The 16664-nt window shown below is 37.6% G+C and overlaps 2 protein-coding genes across 5 annotated transcripts; one reads left to right on the top strand and one right to left on the bottom strand.

The window, feature by feature from the left end:
• The first annotated feature begins 968 nt into the window (after positions 1-968).
• On the top strand, positions 969-8399 carry calua (calumenin a). Of its 4 annotated transcripts, none has more exons than XM_088645496.1 (7): positions 969-1075; positions 2960-3194; positions 4026-4219; positions 4953-5119; positions 5236-5296; positions 5407-5606; positions 5724-8399. In XM_088645496.1, the coding sequence occupies exons 2-7, from the start codon at positions 2974-2976 to the stop codon at positions 5826-5828; spliced, it is 948 nt and encodes a 315-aa protein (XP_088501622.1). In that variant the 5' UTR covers positions 969-1075; positions 2960-2973; the 3' UTR covers positions 5829-8399. The 4 variants fall into 4 exon arrangements, with proteins under 4 accessions (XP_088501622.1, XP_088501623.1, XP_088501621.1 ...); XM_088645497.1 differs by having other exon boundaries at positions 994-1072; XM_088645495.1 differs by lacking the exon at positions 4026-4219 and adding an exon at positions 3775-3968 and having other exon boundaries at positions 1027-1049.
• A 530-nt stretch (positions 8400-8929) lies between these two features.
• On the bottom strand, positions 8930-16414 carry LOC148655198 (short-wave-sensitive opsin 1-like). Its single transcript, XM_088645492.1, has 5 exons — positions 16027-16414; positions 14922-15090; positions 13190-13355; positions 10784-11023; positions 8930-10382 (listed from the first exon to the last, which is right to left on the bottom strand). The coding sequence occupies exons 1-5, from the start codon at positions 16370-16372 to the stop codon at positions 10263-10265; spliced, it is 1041 nt and encodes a 346-aa protein (XP_088501618.1). The 5' UTR covers positions 16373-16414; the 3' UTR covers positions 8930-10262.
• Positions 16415-16664: the final 250 nt, after the last annotated feature.

Raw genomic sequence — 16664 nt, 5'->3', positions numbered from 1 at the left:
CTTGACGTGGCTCTGTATAATTCTTTAAATTATCTATTCGGATAAAATCTATAAAGAAAATTGAATATAATCATAGCAGGTTTAAATATGAGTATTAAATGAGTTATATTTAAAACTAGTCTATGAAATAATCCACCTTTCAAGATCGTTTTTTGTTTTCCCAAAACTCTCCCAAATTGTTCATAAAAGGAATAGCTTCTAGTTTATATCAAATGGTTCTCTTTACTTTTTCACTGGGACAATGAAGAGGAGGTAAAGTACAAACAACATTTCCTGCAGAAAGGAGATGGGAAAGAATTGTTCGGGATCTGGTGTTTGCGCTTTGGATTTTGTTTGAAGTGTTAGTCAGTGACAATGCTGCCTCTTCTAAGAGCATTCTTATTTAACTGTTATTTTCTTTTTATTTTACCCTTATTTAAGACCTTCATATCAGGTGTTAATGTTGTCACATCCTTTACATCTTCTAAACAATATGGGGAAGCAATGAAAGGCCAAACAAATTGTTAAAATATATAGTCAGAAGCTAATTTAACCCCTTAACCCATTATTTCACCGCAGTAAAGGCGTAATCCATGCAAACAGTTCAAGTAAATAATAAATGGCATTAGCTAGGCACGTTTTTTAGGGATAACATTTAAAGTTAAATAAAGAGAACAAAATATACTGTATGCATTCTTAATATGATTATTTTTACTGCGTTTTAGCGAAATCCCTTAATCACAAAACTACTTTTACTAGGGAGGTATTGTATTCTCATTTATCAAAAGACACAATGCGAACCCCTGAAGTACGCGCCCTATTATTCCGAACTATAAAAGGTTCAGCACATAATCCTATCTCTAGCCTGGAGACGTGGCGGTTCCCAACCAATCGGATCGCCCGTCTTCCAATGAAGTGGACCAATCGGAAGCCGCCGAAGTGTCCGCATTTCAAAGGTTTTCGAAGCCGGTTCTTGACTGTGATTGGTTCGTGATTTTTTTTTTGTGCACAGGAAACTGAGGAGCCGGAGGGTGTATATCCGGCGGTCCTGGGTGTTTCTGCAGACTAGAGTAAGTTAGTAGAGAAGAAGAAGGTGGTAAGTCAGTTTGTATATTTAATTTTTTTAAATGTTTTTGTATTATTGGAGTTTTTTCCCCTCTTTTGGCTTTTATACACTTGTTGGGAAGCTTTGCGATCGGCAGCTTTAGGCATCAGCAAAAGGCTAAATTACGTACATTTAGGGAGATGTCAGTATTGTTCGGTTTAGCTACATGTCGTATTGAAAAATAAAGCATTTTCATCTTAACGTGATCACTTTATATGGTCATGTAGCCTGTAATTTTCGGAGATTAGGCGAATTTGATGGTGTGTTACTAAGGTTGAATAAATGCATTGACTGTACTAATGGTTATCGGGTAACGGTCTTAATGATGTGTTGCGTGTGCCCTTTTCTTTTTATCCTTTCTAATATTAAGTAATTTTTGACTGCGCCCATTGTATTTTTGTTTATGAACAAACACGCATTTTGCTGCCAGAGCTGTCTTTTGAATGTTCAGAAGAAAAAGCCCAACACCCGCTTCGTATTTAATCTAGTTTGGTTCCAGGCTTGGTCAGAATGGCAAGAAATAATAGTCAGATTGTGTGTTTCGAATACTTTCAATTCGTGTTAAACAGCGCTACTTCAATTTTTGTTTTTAAAGGGGTGATACTTCGTTGTTTTTGACCCTTTTCAATAATGTACAATGGTACATGGTAGTGGACTACTGTAGCCTAATCCGTAAAATCAATAGTTCGGTGAAATTAGCAAGCAATAAGCTTTTCCCTCACCATACTAGTGTTCATTTTCTCACACGTCTGTCCTTTGTATAAATTACACAATATCAACCGCATACCAAGTGGCTGTTATTAGATTTTACAATTAATACATATGTACACGGCCATTCTTTCACTTCATCCGCTCAGGTTTTAGTGCGTTTTCTTTTAAATAAAATGCAGTGTAAATCTTAGACGACAATTAGAACAGTTGTAGCAAGATGGAATACGCCTTTTTGCAGTGCTATCTAGTCTCAATACAAACCTAGCTTTCATGTATCTGTTGCTTGATTTAATCAACGTGGGGCTGAAATGTTGAAGTCTTTTAACTGTAAAAACATGAAAGTTTTTTTTTTTGAAGATGTAACACGTTCGGCTTCCAGCAGAGGAAGCTGTCATTTTTCACACACTGGTGAAGACTGTTTGATCAGTTGTAGCCTGAGTGTTAAGTGTAGTGTATCTACTTCCTTTGTTCAACAACATGCTGGTATACCCTGAGGTCAGGCTTTTTCAGCATGTTGGAGTTATGTGACATCCTGATGAGAACAGGTGCAGGGTTTATAGTTGTACTTTGTGTTCATGTATAAGCATGATTACAAAACTAATCCTAGCCATCTCTTCACCTTCTGAAAATATCAGGAACGTCATTCCCCACCTTTCAGAGTATTAGGAAAGAGCAGGGATTGATTGTCATAGTTTAGTTTAACCCTAATGGTGTTTTTTTATTTGCATGTAGCATAGAGACTTTACATATTTTCCCAGTAGTTAATGTGATTGAATTTCATTTTTGCATAGTTTAGGTGGCAAAAGATCAAAACATTAACTGAGACTTTGCTTCTATGAAGATATGCAAAGATAATGTAACTGATTTTAACATCATTCATAAGTCCGCCAGTGAGAAGCACTTTAAAACGCATAGGCTCATAGTTTTGCTTTCTTGCAAACTCTTTTCAGGAAAAGCGTTCGTTTTGTTTTACCGCGCAGTTCTTTCAAACAAATAAAAATGCAGCTCACGATTTCTTGCTTGTGAATTCCTAGGCCTGAGATTCCAGCATTGTGGATGAAGCGAGCTGCGGTGGTAGAACATTTGCTTTTTCGTTTCAACGTGAGTGGAGGGCCTGAGGGGGGTAGATGGGGAAGTATAACTTGCTCTTACTTTCCATTTCAGTGAGCTGTTTGAGGATGGAGCTCAGGACGCTCGTGTTGTACTTGGCATTCTGTGTGGTGTGTGCCGTGAGCAAACCCACCGATAAGAAAGAGCGCGTGCACCATGACCCGAAGCTCAGCGACAAGGAGCACGATGACACGGAGAACTTCGATTATGATCACGACGCCTTCCTGGGAGCAAACGAAGCCAAGAGCTTTGAGCAGCTCACCCCAGAGGAAAGCAAAGAGAGGCTTGGGTAGGAAGCTGTCTTTTCCCAAGTTTTGTGCCAGAGTTGTTATTGTGTTTTTTATATGAAGGCTAGTGGGTAAATATTTGACTTGTTTCTTTGACTTTCAGTTGTGATGTCCATTTAATCTTTGTCTACAATTGTGAATCTTTCACTCTGGGTTCATAATGCTACTGCCTAGAGGTGCTTACTGTAGCTTAACCTCTTGCTTTTCATTTATATGAACATGAACATCCTGTATGCTTTTTGTTTCTGCAGTATCATAAACCAAGCTTTTTTTTTAGTTAAATGGGTGAACTTTACTTTTGGTCATTGGTTTCTTTTTATGACCGTGACTGTGGAATAACAGAAAATGTCATATTAAGGATTATTTAATGTTGTTTTTTTTAATCTTCTGAAATCCTTTTAAAACATATTATAGAAAAAAGTCAGAAGCAAATAAAAAGTCTCTCTCGGCACAGGGTTGTCAAGATTTTTACACTTTTCCTGTTGTGGTCTCTTGATACAGAATTTAACCCAACCCTAAATGCAGATGAATGCATCTCCCATCTAATACTATAACTGGGGTTGTCTGCCTTTCATCTTTCAGCAAAGTTGTAGATAAAATAGATGAAGACAAAGATGGTTTTGTAACAACAGAGGAGATGAGAAAATGGATAAAATTTGCGCAAAAGCGCTGGATTTACGAAGATGTAGACCGTCAGTGGAAGGGGCATGACCTCAATGAGGATGGCCTCATTTCTTGGGAGGAGTATAAAAATGCAACTTATGGCTACATTCTAGGTAGGTTTCTCTTGATACTCCACAGAAACAACCTGTGCGGCTCTCTTTCTCTTATAGAATGATTGTAGATCAGATCGACGCCAATAAAGACGGGTATGTTACTGAGGATGAGCTGAAAGCATGGATTAAAAAGGCCCAAAAGAAATACATCTATGACAATGTGGATCGTCAGTGGAAAGATTTTGACGCAAACAATGATGGTGTTATCTCCTGGGAAGAGTACAGAAATGTTACATATGGCACTTTCCTTGGTAAGAGCAGCAGGGTGAAAGTTGAGAGATTCAGCTGAAGAAAAGCATTCAGCTCCCACTTTTTGTCAGGTTACAGGCAGTGATATGAACAATACTAAGGAACGGAATCCAGTATGTAATTGCTTAGATCTCTTTGAGAGAGGGAGGGGCTGAAAAAAATATTAAATGTCATTGAAATGTTCAGTTCTGAAAACTAATTTAAAAGACCATTCATTCCACGCTAAAAGGTAAAGAAAAGAAATGCACCGTTTTGGCAATAAACCTTTACCTGTTCCTTCCTAGGTTGCTGCCTTAGCTGCTCGACCTTCTAATTTTTAATTGTAGAAATAGGCAGAAGGAATCTTCATGAGGGAATATTTTTTTTTGCATTTTATGAGTGAAATGCTGAGGATCTTTAGAATTGTTTTGCAGAATATAACTCTCTACAGGATGTAGTAGCCATGGAGGTGCGTCCATGGATAGGAGTGAAATTCAGAATGCTGTCAAATCAAATTATAGGGGGCTCCCTGTAGCATATGATATCGGCCAAAATTTTAAACTGTTTGCATTGTAAAAAAATAAACTTTGACTCATGAGACCTTCAACAGAAAATGTGATGAAAATGCAGATAAAAATGATCACTGCTAATCCAAAGCATATGTAGAGGTGAAAGAGCGTGCATTCCATTTGATTTTTGTGAAGGAAAATTGACTCCAAGAACAGTTGTAATTTTTATAAAAATCTTCGGCCTCAGATGATCCTGATCCAGAAGATGGCTTCAACTACAAGCAGATGATGATGAGGGATGAAAGGCGGTTCAAAGCAGCAGATCAAGATGGAGACATGATAGCAAACAAGGAGGAATTTACTGCTTTCCTGCACCCAGAGGAATATGACCACATGAAGGATATAGTAGTTTTGGTAAGTTCACAGGAGAATAATCTGAACAACTTTTCAGAAACTCAAGGGGTGTTTGAATTAGTTTAAGTTTTTAGCAGATGAAGATCATATTGGTGCCTTTTCTTTTTTTGTCTTAGGAATCTATGGAAGATATTGATAAAAATGGTGATGGCTTTATTGATTTAGAAGAATACATTGGTAAGTGTGTTTGGGGCAACTTCAACTTTTTCTGTGGACGATTTAAGCACCATCTTTATGAGGAATCCAAGATCTTACTATTGCTCAAGCTTTCCTTTTTTACCTCACAGGGGACATGTATAGTCATGACGGAGACTCGCAGGAGCCAGAATGGGTCAAGACCGAGCGAGAGCAGTTTGTAGAGTTCAGAGACAAAAACAAAGATGGAAAAATGGACAAAGAGGAGACCAGAGATTGGATCTTGCCTTCAGACTATGACCACGCTGAAGCAGAGGCCAAACACCTTGTCTATGAGTCAGACGCAGACAAGGTCAGGCAGCAGGGCTTCAGCTGTTCAATGCGTGTTTAAATATAAAATCTTTCATTTAGGGAAAACCCATCTTTGAAATTCATAATATAGTAATCACAGCTTTTTTTTTTATTTCAGGATGGCAAACTCACCAGAGAAGAAATAATCAATAAGTATGACTTGTTTGTTGGAAGCCAGGCGACTGATTTTGGAGAAGCCTTATTACGACATGATGAGTTTTAGTCCTGTGTAGATAATCTTTACTAGATAATTTATTTTATATGGCTTCCGGTTCCAACATCTAGTCTCTACCAAGACTGTTATATCAAATTTGGGTATATCACTTTTACCTATTTTTTGTGTGTATACAAGCCTGCGGATTTTGTGAACTGAAGAGCCTCTTGCAGTGAATTGTTGGTTAACTTTCACATTTTAAAATTAAGTTGACGTCACGTCCGCTTTGGCATGTAGTATTCTGTCTATGCATATAACCCATTGTTTAATGCACTGGACTTTTTTAAGCAAAGTTTTGCTTTTCCTAAACTAAGTAGTTGAGCGCCATTTCCATTAACTACTGAACTTGAGTTTGCGTCTTCTGTATTTCAAGTTGGCAGCCAGTTTGGGCAGGTGCATGTTTTTCAAGCCTTTTTGGCTTTGTGATCTGGGTGTTGGAGTACATAAACACTTATCAAAATTTGTATTTCAAAATGGGAATGCATTTCCATTTTATGCCTAGGTTAATAATCAAAAGGAGCTAGTTTAATACAGTAAGAGTGCAAATTATTTTTCCAGTGTACTTTTAACAATTGTATAAAACAAATACCATACAATTTAAAAAATATTCTGAATTTAAATGAGGTAAACATTTATTGGTACAGTTGTAGCTCTACCTCCAATTGTAAGTTTGATGTTCGTAGGATATTAAAGATACTGCTCTGTGAGTACATACCAAATAACTCATTATTGCTTGTTTTGCTGTTTGATTACTTAATTTGCAAAATATGGGGAAGTACAGGATTTGCAGTATAGCAATTAGATTGTCATTTGTATTGGAAAAATAAGTTGGATACTGCAGAATTTAGTACAACTATAATGAATCCACTTAACATACGTTTAAAAGTCTGTTTCGTGCAGTGAGTCTTTTGTGGAAAAGATTAGCACTGATTATGGATCCTTTTTTTTTAAAAACAACTCTTCAGACAACTGAAACCAATTTTCAGTCATCATAATTACCCTGAATAATTTAATGAAAAGACCACCTGAAAATGTTCTAAATGTATAAAAAGTGAAATGATAAAATAGCTTCTAAAACAGCAGGACCCCTGGGTTCCTCAGCTCAGAAAATTTTACCTCCTTTTTAGATTGATAATCCGGTGCTGTGCTCAACTTGTATAGGCAAAAAATGTTGACCTAGTCCTCTATTAAGTGCAAGAGCAGGACATAATCTGAAACTAAATGTGTGCCCACGTGCTTTTTTTATCCCCAGTTCTCTCTCCTTGCTCCTTATTAAAGCATTAAATTCAGTGCAAGTCATGCACGGATACTAAATGTTTTACGTCATCTTAAAACAAGACGTATTGTAGGACAAAATTTTGCTTTAAAAACTATACATGTCATTCACATGGATTTTTAAAATCATGATAATTGCGAAGACGTAAATGAACCAGTCTTTTCAAATATATGTTTATTCTCAATTGCCTTTGAGCACCATTGACAAACTTACTTGAGATCTCAATATGTCAAGGGAAGTAGCTTCTTTATCAGCTAGAGTTTCGCATGAATTCAGTTTCAAGGGACCCTCAGGTTTTGCAGGAGGTGGTATCTCCAGGTGGATGCTGCACGTTTGTGGTGGTGGAGGGGAGTCCCCATTACCTGTAAAGCGCTTTGAGTGGAGTGTCCAGAAAAGCGCTATATAAGTGTAAGCAACTCTAATTATTACATGACAGCTGCTTCAGATGAATAAGCTTTTTGAACTTGTCTTGCAACAGACAGCTTGGAAACATGCACATTTTAGATGTTCTGAGGATGTATTTTGAAAACTATGGATTTTTGCTTTTTTTTTTAACATCAGTACCCATTTTCTTTTCTTTGAGCCCTTCATGTATGTTAGGGTCTTTTCTGAGGCATGTTTGAGGATTAAGTTTATAAAACTTAAGCTTCCACATTTGGACATTTTTGTAAAGCTGCTCAGATGAAATCCAACTCATCTGAGAATTAAGGACTTCCACCATTCCAAAAATACTTAATGCCTTTGAAACAAGCATAACTTCTTTACCTTTTTTATTTTTTTCCCATTTGGGTATAGAAACAACACTATTGGGATTTAGTCGAACATTAGAGAAATCTAAAGTTTGTGTATTGTTGCCTTAAATGTTTTTTTTTTTAAACACCAACTTGTATTGTATATTCATACTGACACCCAGTGGTTTAGCTTGGGTGTATGAGATGTTAATGTAGACAATTCCAGGAATATAATTTTATTTCTTGAAACCATGCTTGTATTATAGAAGATCAATGTGATTTTTCACACTACAAAGTCCATATTTTGTATTGAATTACATTTATATACAGGATAGGACAATGCTACCATTGAAATGTTACTGTTTCCCCCTCCCCACTGTTAATGATCAAAAAATTGTTGTGTATGTATTTCATGCAGTACATTTCAGTGGAATGGTGCAGTCATTTCCTTGTTATTGTACTGTAAGTTAAAAGCCTCTGTTAATGTTATACCACATGCTATGAAAGCAGAATGTTAAACAGTTTTTAATCATGCCAATGGACAGTCTTTCTCAATAAAACCAGTAAATTGTTCTTTGAAGTTCTGTTGCTTTTGGGCAGAGGGTCCCATTCCTGGGAAACTACAGTCAAGCAGGAGACTCCCTCTTAAGAGTACTTTTGTATTGCATTTTTTTTTTAATGTGTTACTTGAGAAATGTCTGTTCAGGTTATAATTACTTTATCATCTGGTCTTGTTCACTCCCATTAGTGTTGCTGTTTTAATCCTGTAAGGGGTTTGATTTTGGCTTAATTGCTGCAACTGACCATCACTTTGTGAACATGAAGATCTGCGTTGTTGAAACTGGTAAGAAAAGTTGGATTGTGCGTGCAAAAAAGGGTGGTTGTGGTTTCAAACCTCTTTTAAGGACACTGTGGTTTTAGAAGGTACATCTCTCCTATTGTAAATGAGTCTGTTCTTACTTGACTGATGTTGGTTAAAGTTTTATTCTTAGTCTGCAGATAGCCAGAAACTTTTTCAGTAGTCTCTTTGCACATATGGCATATGGCTGTTTGTTACAGGTCCCCTCTTAAAAAAAAATGTATATTCTGTCAAATTATACCACTTTAAAGTGCACAAGACATCTTTATTTAGACTAAACGTACTACAATATATCCTTGTACACAGCAGAATAATTTCTTTGCTTATAAGTAATTTTTATTGTCAATAGAAAAAATGTTCTCTAATGGCGTGAACCAAGCCCTTTTTTTCTTTCTCAAACTTAAAATGGGATACGGACATGAAGACTTTATAATAAACAAACAAGTCACACCACACAGAACTCATTTTAGAAAAGTACTGGAAGGCTTCGGTCAGTTAATTTTCTTTGATACTAGATGTGAGATTTGGTAGTTCATAGGCGATAGCCATACCACATCACGCTAAAAGTCATGTCCACATATTAATAAACAAAATGTGCATATCTAAGCTCCTCATATTCACATGCTTCTTCAGCTGTGGTGTCTTACTCCTTTTAATGTTTTACTTAGTCTTACAGAATTGTCATTACTGGGGCTATGCTTCCCTGTACCACAACTCAAATGTAGCACGTTTGAAGTGTAACAAATGTGACTTTACACTATACATGAATTGGACTGAATACAAAGTATAACTTTCCAAATCATTTTTCATGTAGGGCATAGATGAAACCACAGTTTGGGGATGGGCTTCTTCCAGGTTTTGAATAGAAATTTAGGAGGTTTCTACACGTTTTTGTGTAGGTTCTCATTTTTCTAGCATGCATATAATTATGTTCAGTGAAGAACCTGCATGTTAAACGGCTACAAGCTGAAACATCAAATCTAAGCTAGTGCTGTCAAGTGCTAAAATACTAGATAAATTATTTGACAGATCCTAGCAATAAATATTAATGCTGTCAGTTTGAAATAAACTACCCTTCTCCATCTTCTTAAAGAATCCAGGACTGTTGGAGAGGAGTTAAAGAACCAAAAATGGAATTTCTTTCAAATCTGAATTATTTGATACGATCTGCATTCTTCACCATTATTATACTAATTCCTATTTCATGATTTCTGATATTCTTACCCATGACCCTCACTGGAACAAGAGAATTGAAAATTGATGCATTGTTAATATTCTGACAGCATCTTTTTAATATTGCTACTGAATATATACATTCTTATCAGAACTACTGATGAAAGACCTAAATTATGCTAATCCACATGTAATATACAATCTACACTGGACCAGTTTTACTCCTGTGACTTTGTAATAAGGTTTACATGGTGTTTTCAATAAACTATTATTAAATAATCTTTGTCCTGGAATAGCAGTTATCCAAAATTTGTGAGGGCCCTTGTTCTAATAACTCTTCCACTTGTTTACAAGCCATGAGGCATCGGTGCAGAAGTCGTAGGTCATGGCGGGTCGCTTCTCGTTCAGCTGGGGCTGACCTGACTTGAGGAGACCGACGACACCTCAGTTTTACTGGTGGTGGATACTTCGGACTCATCCGTGATGGGTTTCCCACACACCGTCTCCATGATGCAGGCGCGGAACTGAGTGGAGAAGGGAGCAGGTTTTCACTTTTCAGCCTTTTTTTTTTCCAGGCGCAACAGCGGAGGTATTTAAAGAAGCTCACAAAGGATGCTACATTTGAAAGAAAGTCTTCCACTTAAATTTGATGTGCTAGATTGCTTTCTGTTCCCAGATGAAAAAACTCAAATCGAAGAAAATGGAAAAAGATTAAAGTCCAGTGCTGTCCTCCCTAATTTCAATAATGTGTTACGTGGTGGTTAGTTTTTAAGGGTTATACAATGTTAAGTGAGATTTCAGTGAAAGGTACATGTTTTCAAAACATCACAAAACCATGAACTATACCAGCCGAGATACAGCTCAAGGGGTTCATCTACATAAAAACACTAAATTTGGAGAAGACTTTATGTTTTGTGAATCTTACCTGTTTGTTCATGAAAACATAAATTAGCGGATTGTAGACACAGGAGCTCTTGGAGAACATAGCAGGGATGGTGACCAATCGGAGGTCTTTCACTCCACCTCTGACGTTGACCATGTACATGGCAAGAATAGCATAAGGACCATAACAGAGGAGGAAAGAGCCCACCATGACCACCACCATCCTGGAGACGTCCCGCTCAGCCTTCTGGGTAGTGGCTGACTCTGCCTGCTGGGCTGCGACCTAGCGGTAGACAAAAGGGTACTCACAATGAGCCATTGGCAAAAATTCTTTTGTTTTCAACAACCATACAGATAGCTGTCTTTTGAATTTGCTGTGGGGGTGTTCATTATGTGAAGGACCCTACTGTCACAACAAAAAGTGTTGCTTTGAAGTACTGTATAATCACTAGTCTAATCCATCTCTCATCAGAAAACTGTACCGGTAGCACAGGGCACAAGGTAGGTCTACACACTGCGTAAGATGCTAGTCACAGGTCTTGTAAAATAAGTTTTGTTCCTTCGGCTAGCAGCTATATCGCCCTGCAACTCACAACTGGCAGCCTGAAGCTCAGCAGGTATAAGCCTGGCAAGTACCTGGATGGGAGACCTTTGGGGAAAGCTAAGTTACTCCTGGAAGAGGTTTTAGACTAGTAGGGGGTGCTGCCCTGCAATAATGCCCCAGTATAGTAGTGTGGACACACTACTGTACAAAGGTACCGTAAAGACGTAAAGCCTCATCCATGCCTGTCCTGTTCAAATATCCCACTCGGCCTTTACCATTCATGGCCTCCTAATAATCCCCATATATGAATTGGCTTCATCACTCTGTTCTCCTCCCCACTGATAGCTGGTGTGTGGTGCACTATGGCTGCCATCATATCATCCAGGTGGGGGCTACACATTGGGAGGGGATTCCCCATTACCTGTAAAGTCCAGAACAACATTATATAAGTGTAAGGAATATTGTTATGATGATGATGTAGCAGACAACTAATATTTGTCATTATGGATTTGTCTGCATGTGATACGACCAGCAGCCATATCACTCTGCAACTCACAACTGGCAACCCACTGAAGCTAAGCAGGTGTGAGCCTGGTCAGCACCTGGATGGGAGAAATCCTGGAAAAACTAAGGTTGCTGCTGGAAGGGGTGTTAGTGGGACCAGCAGGGGGCGCTCACCCTGTGGTCCATGTGGGTCCTAATGCCCCAGTATGGTGACAGGGACACTATGTTCTTAAACAGGTGCTGTCCATCGGATGAGACGTAAAACCAAGCTCCTGACTCTCTGTCATTAAAAATCCCAGGGTTCTTCTTGAAAAGAGTAGCAGTGTCCTGGCCAAATTTCCCAATTGCCCTTACCAATCATGGCCTCCTAATAATCCCCATCTATGAATTGGCTTCATTATTCTGCTCTCCTCCCCACTGATCGCTGATGTGTGGTGAGCGTTCTGGAGCACTATGGCTGCCGTCGCATCATCCAGGTGGATGCTGCACATTGGTGGTGGAGGAGAGTCTCCATTACCTGTAAAGCTCTTTGAGTGGAGTGTCCAGAAAAGCGCCATATGAGTGTAAGCAATTATTATTATAAGTCTCTGTTTAACTGTAGAGGAGATGGGAAAGTAGTCTCCATATTCATAAGACCTTAAATCTTTTTTTAAATATTTATCATTTATAAACAAGTCAAATATAAAGGTTGAACATGGGACCTTCTGGGTGATAGGCACATACTTACCCCACTGTACCAAAAGATCACAGTGTTCCAACAAAAAATAAAAGGCAGGTTCCTAATTCCAAAATGTTCGCCAAGGTATTACAGCTAAGGTTTTTATATAGTTCCAGAGTAAGAGCGTTTTCAAAATGCCAATATAAGGCCAAACTGAAAAAATACAAATACAATACATGTACAGTATATAGAATGTCTAAATATTGAAAACACAATGTCATATTTTTTTCCCTAGCTTTATAAAATCAGTAGGCATACTAGAGTTTGTGTTTTTCCCCAACAGCATACTTAATTTATTTGAATTATAATTGTTTTTAATTTAATGGAGAATTTGGAAACTGTAGCATGCTTATTTTATGGAGCCAGAAACATGAGAGTGCTAAATATTAAAATTTGCAAAAGTAATATAATTTCACCAAGTTTTCTAATTAATTACAGCCAAATAGAATGAAAACTTTAAAAAACTGAAAGGATGAATAATCTATGTCACATTAATAAGGCTAAGATAATGGAATCCCCTAATCTAAGGTGGAATTTGGTAGGGCTCAAGACAATGTTTGAGAATGATCGTGGTCTACATATACAAACTTTTAATGATGTGTGGGGCATCCCAGGTACTGCTTGATTTGGGGACTGGACTGTGAGTACAAAGCCCTAGACATTAGCTTCTTCTTTTAACTTACAGCTCTGAGGGCTCCAAGGAGCTGTGAGTAGGAGAAGATGATAAGGCTCAGGGGACAGATGAAGCAGAAGAAAAAGAGAAAGTAGGTGTAGTATTCGCTCTTGTACTTAGTGCCTGTTGTATACCAGTCTGGACCACAGGAGCACTGTATGCCTTCTGGGATGAATCTGTAGTGCAAAACACATTTAGGTGAGACTGAGTCAAGGAACAAAATAGGTGGTAAGCAAATAAAGCTCCCATAACCTACACTGATGTTCAGGAATCCAGTTAGATCATGATGAATGTGATAGACAAATATGTACGAAGTATCTGGCGTGACTCGTACAGATAAGGGAATGCCCAACCCTCCCTCCGCTATTGTCAATATTGAACTAGAAAAGTTGCTGCCATGATGTAGATAGAGAGTTAGAGGTGAAGGATACAAGAGAGAGATACACGAAAGGAAGTCCTGGGTGCAAGATTTATATATACAGACGGGCAGAAGTTTGTGAGATTAGAGTCTAACCGTCCTCCAGAATGTCTGTTAGAAACTCCTTTAATGCTGTTAGTTTAGTTTAGGGCCAGTTGGTCTCTAAGTATATACTGTACTTGTATAAGGAAAAATATGTAACTACTTTTATTCAATATATATTCTATCTCAGGTGATGGCTTGGGAGAGAATTTCATTACCTGGAGACCAACAAAAGCTGTCCAAATTAATGTTTGCCCAGTGGTTAGACTAGGTTATTGCCTTTTTATAAACACATCTGAAAGGAGACCAACAAAAACTGTCCAAATTAATCTTTGCACAGTGGTTAGACTAGGTTATTGGCCTTCTAATAAACACATCTGAAGGGATCTTGTGTTCATGTAAAAAAGGGTCTTCATCCTCAATGTTCTGCTTATTAATTAAATAAATTACTGTGCCCTTTTTAAAGCTAGGCAATGTTTCATAAATATTCAGTACCAGGAAGGTTTATCTTAGATAAACAGAAGCAGTAAAATTCAAGTTCCACTTGTTCCCCTGTGAAAATTTAGGTTAATAAATTATAGGTATTATAAGTATACAGCAGGATTGTGACAAATGTGCAGCTGTGACAGATATCAGAAAGAAACCTGTAAACAGCTTTCCATACCACAAAAATTCAGGATATTACTGGTTTTCTCAATGAATGGTTTATAAATTAAAATATTAATAATTTATATTTTATGGCTATGTATTATACGTTTTGAATGATAATTCCCTGTTACTTATGTCTGGTATGGGTTAATTGATATGAGTGTAGTTACTGTAACTATAGAGAATGGTGTAATAACTGTAGTTAGAAAATCTGTATTCTTTACAGAGCTTTTCCATTTTTCTTTTTAGATTTTGTCAAGTAATACTCAAGCATCATCTATATAAGGGACATTCATATTTGAGGTAGACAGTAGATCTGTCAATATACCAGTCTCATTTTCTAAATACATAAATTCCTATAATTTCTTAGCAATCAATTACTGTAAATGATTACTGGTTTGCAATTGAAACAGTTGTTACAAATGAAAGCTGGTGACAGCTACATGCGACCTTAGCCCAGCCTTATCAGCATATCAAGATGGCTGGTTACATCTTCAGAAATTTCACGGGTTAAGAAATTAAAATAAATAAAATAGCATCCTGCCAAACCTTATTGCATACAGTAAAAGCGTGATTTCACAGGTTTTCTGCAAGGAACTAATAAAAAAGGATTTTCTGAAATCTTACAAATTACCTGCTCCAGCCAAACCATGGAGGTGATGCAATAGCAATTCCTATTGCCCAGGTAGAGGCTACAGCCATCAATGCATGCTTGGAACCAAAGCGAAAGTTTCCAAAGGGCTTGCAGATGACTATATACCTTTCAAAGGCGAGGAAGGCAAGAGACCATCCAGTCACCAGCCCTGTGAAACAGCAAGCAAAATTACTGAATAAAAGCTGTGCAATTGAATAGTTTGTGAAGATTTCAGACAGCCTCAGAGTGGATTTACCGAAAACAAGAATATAAATATGATTCAGTTCAGGTGGGTAGCTGCGTCACCATGCGTAGGCTGCAAAGGAACAAGTTATAGATTTATTCCAAGCTGAAAAGAGAAGAAAGAAAACACAACATTTCGGAGCCTTCTTCAGCCCCACGGCCGAAACATTGTGTTTTCTTTCTTCTCTTTTCAGCATGGAATAAACCTATAACCTGTTCCTAAATATGATTCAGCCTACACAAACGTGTGGCCTGATGTCCACAATACAATACTTCTTGAGGTTAAATCTGAAGATGAACTATTAAATAACAATAAAATGTCTACCTCATTTAATGTCAAATTTCCCATTTCTGTTAAAGTTTTAAGATTATAAATATATGGGTGGCGCTGTTAAATTCAAGTTTTAAAAAAAATCTGCATCTCAAAGCTCTATGTGAATGTTATAGTATTAGCTTTGATTTGTAAACTGCCTGCATCATTTTTATTTGAACAAGCCAACTGAAAGTCATTTCGTTCTGTCAAGAACGCCATGCATGAAAACACACATTTGAAAAAGTACTGGAATATCACGTTCTATTCCTGTACTTGCTTTCTCTTCACATCTACAATAGATCACTACTCACCATTCATTTCATCCATACAGTATATCAAAAACTGTAATAATGATGCTGTTCTGCTGGTTAAAAGCAGTATTAAAGGGATCCATATGTTATTTATGTTCACCCAATAATTAATGTTCAAATAAAGAAACATTTCAGCATCAACCACTACAAACTAGATTTAATTTTGGTGCCGTAAACCAGGTGGACATAACGACTTAAGTCAAAAATTCTGGAGAAAGGAATGAAAAAGACATCTTACCTGCAATTGCTCCCACATAAGCTTCTAAAGCACATATTACCTTTCCAAAAAAGAAGTAGCCTTGTGTACTTGCTGCAAAGACAGTAAAAACTGCAAAGGTAACAAATATAAACCCTGCAGCGGATATATTTACCAATATATAATTAAGTGGCTGCCGCAGCTTCTTGTATTTGATTGTTACTATGAGCACAATGGCATTTAAAGGGGTGCCCAAAAAAAATACAAGCCCCATGAATATAGTCTGAAAGTGGAAGGCCCATTTTGGGGCAATGTGGTACTGGGGTCCATCCCAGGGCCCCACAGAAGAGATGTTCTCAAAGAGGTAAAATTCTTCTGTGCCTGCCATTTTCACCACGCACCTGTCTAGTGTGAGTAGGTGGAAGCCCTGAGGCATCCCATTTTTAAAGTCCCGGGCCTCTTCAGAGCTGTTGGAAGATCAGGATCAAAACCTGATCTTCTTAAGAGCAAACTTTGGGATTAAGGTTTTGTAAGAACCCTGCCTTCTGTCATTTAAAGTCTTTAAAGAGAGTAATCTCATTTGATAACAATTTGAAATCTGTTAGTGGCTGAGCAGACAGACGTTTTGGGTGGCATGCTTATGTGAAGGCAGGAAGGAAATTACTTTTGATCTTGTGTGT

Source organism: Lepisosteus platostomus, chromosome 9 (assembly GCF_059453375.1).
Source record: "Lepisosteus platostomus isolate fLepPlt1 chromosome 9, fLepPlt1.hap1, whole genome shotgun sequence".
Classification (NCBI taxonomy): domain Eukaryota; kingdom Metazoa; phylum Chordata; class Actinopteri; order Semionotiformes; family Lepisosteidae; genus Lepisosteus; species Lepisosteus platostomus.
The sequence above is the reverse complement of the archived record's forward strand: the minus strand, read 5'-3'. Positions and strand labels throughout refer to the sequence as shown.